Source organism: Arachis duranensis, chromosome 5 (genome assembly GCF_000817695.3).
Source record: "Arachis duranensis cultivar V14167 chromosome 5, aradu.V14167.gnm2.J7QH, whole genome shotgun sequence".
Classification (NCBI taxonomy): Eukaryota; Viridiplantae; Streptophyta; class Magnoliopsida; order Fabales; family Fabaceae; genus Arachis; species Arachis duranensis.
In genome coordinates this window covers 107243845-107247537 of record NC_029776.3, presented here as the reverse complement: position 1 = coordinate 107247537, position 3693 = coordinate 107243845, and the positions used below count along the sequence as shown (strand labels likewise).

Genomic DNA, 3693 nt, shown 5'->3' with positions numbered 1-3693 from the left:
ATACAATTTAAATATCTTCACCAAATAATTTACTTCAAATCCTCTTACTGTACAACCCATTTCTTTAATATTTTACCTTTCTAAATACAACTAAAAAATTTGTAGCCAAATATTGTAAATTCTATCACTTGAATAAATTCTAATATACATTCATGAATTTTAATAAATTTTCTAATTATAAAAAAGTCAAAGGATATATTTAACATCCATTTTATGACATTAATTTTTTCAAACATAACATTCCTCGTAAGTATGGTACAATATTTAATAGGGGTTTTTAAATCTAAATCGATCCAAATTAAAACCGTTCATCTAATTCAATTCAAACAAAAAATCGATTAAAATCGTATTCATTTGGATTTGATCGGATTCTATTTTTTGTAAACCGTTGTCGAATTTCAGATCTACTTTTTATAACTGATTCAATTCATCCGAACTGCATAATGTGCTATAATATTATTATTTTATTATTATATTTACAATTATACTTATAACATGTTCAATTTGTTATATATTTTTATATTATTCATGTATTCTTATTATTTAATAAATTTTTTATGTTTGCCATATGAATTATTTATTTTATTATAACTGACTTATAATTTTATTTCTATTGTTATGTTATCGTTGATTATTTAAGATATTTTTGAGACTTATTATATCATTGTTGGTTATTTAAAATTTAATGTTAAAACTTGTTATATATATTTCATTTTTTACCTTACAAAAGCTCAAATCCTTAGACTAAAAAAATTGAATTAATAACTAAAGTTGTCCTATTAGCCAAGTTGTTTTAGAAAAGAAAAAGGAAATCACAAGCATTCTCTATGAAAAAAATAGGGCAAAAAACCCTAATAAGTCAAGGGAAGTTGCAAATTACCTAAATAAGCCAAAGTGAAATTCGTTTCAGCAATGAGCCAAGCCCTATCTTTATGTAATTCGAACCAGCATGGTTCGAAATAGCATCCTTAATAAATCAAACCACACTAGTTCGAATTAGGTTGAGGAAATGTTGCATGTAATTCGAACCAATGAGGTTCGAACTCAAATCCAACATAATTCGAACAAGCCTAGTTCGAATTTTAGCTATTGTTGCAACGTATGTAATTCGAACTAACTTGGTTCGAATTACACTTTTTGTGGCTCCTTAGTAATTCGAACCAACCTGGTTCGAATTAGTAGTGATTCGGCTATATAAGGAGTTCGAATCAACCTCATTCGAACCATTCTTCCTTTCCCCGACCCCACCAAATCTCAGAAAAAACGACCCAGATTCTGTACGACGAATACCTGAACGGAATACTCTGCTAATGGGGGACGATCCGGCACGGTTATATCGCTTGGACGGAGTTGCTCATATAGTCGGGGTCATCAACGACGAGGTTAGTACGGAAATAACTTCGTGCTAGTGGTATATGTGACTTAGTGGTTTTGCATGCGGGTTAGATGGTGGTTTAGTTGGTGGTTTATGTAGGTGATTTATGTTAGTGGTTTATGTTAGTGGTTTATGTTGGTGGTTTATGGTAGTGGTTTATGTTAGCTCTTTTAAGTTAGTGGTTTATGTTGGTTTCTTATGTTGGTGGTTTATGTTGGTTTCTTATGTTGGTGGTTTATGTTAGTTGTTTTATGTAAGTGGTTTCTGTTAGTTGTTTTATGTTAGTAGTTTGTGTTAGTTGTTTTATGCTAGCTGTTTTATGTTAATGGTTTTAGTTAAGCTGTTTTATGTTAGTGGTTCTACTTAAGCTGTTTTATGTTAGCGGTTTACTTGTGCGGTCTATGGGTTTGTTTTGCATGTAGTTCTTGTTCATGTATATTTATGCGGTTTAGTTGTGCATTTCATGCGCAGCCTCAGCGATGCATCAGGAGCATGCGGCGGCAGCAGGGCATGCGACTGGATGACAGATACGTTCCGTACTTGCAGATGGCCGGTCTATACCATCTTGCAAGGCTGAACGATAGATGGTTCCGGTTAGACGAGGCCCTTGTCAGTGCATTCGTCGAGCGATGGCGTCCGGAAACGCACACGTCTCATATGCCGTTCGGAGAGTGCACAATCACACTCCAGGACGTGGCATACCATGTGCACCCTTGCGCTGCCGGAGACTCAGTCGAATCAACCATGTGCACCCATTCCCAAACTCAGAACACTTGCCCACATACCGACGATAATCAGACTCCACTACCTTGTACTGTATCCCTCGCCGGATGCTGTAAGTCTTCACACTTAACAGGGCCTCATCTTTATCCTGAAATTGCTGACCAACCTGGAACTCTGTCAGACCAGCAGTCCCTTCCGCATCTCTAACTCCGAATCCAACAGAGTGCCCTGAAACACCCTCCTGCCTCATGACATCCAGGTCCAAAGAGGAAAAATGTGGTGGATACTGCTGTGTGCCAGAACTAGAACCACCGACCGCCAATGCAGGCTCAGTCGCTCCAACCTCGTCACCACTGTCATCCTCAATCATATCTGGCTCGACGTCGTCCTCCTCTGCATCACCCAACAATCCGTCTCCGACGCCAACCGGTGGAACGCCCTGTAAAGCGTTCGGCAGAATATCAAATGATCATACCTCGTCGCCTACGCCGTCATGGAGATCAACAGCAAAAGACGGGGAGGCGACAGGTTGGACCACTGGCTCGTACACAGGGACGGAGGAATAAGCAACAGCAGGCCTGGAACTGGAACCGGCTGCCGTGGCTACAGTGGTGGTATTTCGGTTCGAACCCCCTGAGCTGGATACCACATCAACCAGCTTTGCCAACAATTCTGGTGTCCTCACCTCCGGAAACTGCCTCCGACAAAGAAACATCACTTGCAGGTCCTCATCACTACCAATCGTGAAACAATCATACTTCACGGTATCCTGCAGGACCGTGACTGGAATGCGATAGAAAAACTTCTTAACCTGCTTCGCACCTTCCAGACCAAGTTTCATCAGCACAGATCTAATAAGGTCATCATAGCTCGTCGTTGGATTCATGACAATACAGAGAGGATCCTTATCTGTGAACTTCACACCGGAACGAGTTTTCCTCTTAATGGATCCTCTGTGGTGAACCAAAACAACAAAACTCTCCTCACTAGCCATCTTACACCCTCTAATGAGAGCAACTCACGTTTACAACCTTATATATACTGCTCTGTCTACCACTAAATCGAACCACACTGGTTCGAATTAGGGGTTGTGTAATTCGAGCCAGCTTGGTTCGAATTACTTGATGCAGCTTCTCTCTCTATAATTCGAACCAGCTTGGTTCGATTTACTTGAATCAGTATCTCTCTCTGTAATTCGAACCGCATTGGTTCGAATTATTAACGAATGGAGTTCGAACCATTGTGGTTCGAATTATATAAATATATGGTTTGGCTCATTACTAAAACGATTTTGGTTTTGACTTATTTACGTAATTTCAGCCTAGCATTGGCTTATTATAGTGTTTTGCCCAAAAAAATAATTATTATGCTAGTCTCTCTAATTTTATCGAATTTTCAATTAAGTTTTTATTATATATTTTTTTAGTTTAATTTCTATACTGAATCAAATTTTGTAATTAAGTCTTTATCGTGACAAAAATATTAGAATTAACTTAGTTAACATTATAGTTTTTTTATTCAAAGAAAAAATATGAATTATAAATATAATTATAATTATAATAGGTAACTAATCATTGATATATAAGTAAATTATG

General features: G+C 37.5%; 1 protein-coding gene across 1 annotated transcript; it reads right to left on the bottom strand.

Moving 5' to 3' along the window:
• Positions 1-2054: 2054 nt before the first annotated feature.
• On the bottom strand, positions 2055-3092 carry LOC127747707 (uncharacterized). Its single transcript, XM_052261893.1, has 2 exons — positions 2574-3092; positions 2055-2537 (listed from the first exon to the last, which is right to left on the bottom strand). The coding sequence occupies exons 1-2, from the start codon at positions 3090-3092 to the stop codon at positions 2055-2057; spliced, it is 1002 nt and encodes a 333-aa protein (XP_052117853.1).
• Positions 3093-3693: the final 601 nt, after the last annotated feature.

Excerpts from the sequence above, each read along its gene's own strand:
- LOC127747707 (XM_052261893.1), bottom strand. The coding sequence starts at position 3,092 with ATGGCTAGTGAGGAGAGTTTTGTTGTTTTGGTTCACCACAGAGGATCC. Across the intron at positions 2,538-2,573 it reads ATGACGGCGTAGGCGACGAG|GGCGTTCCACCGGTTGGCGT; the intron begins GTATGATCATTT and ends AACGCTTTACAG.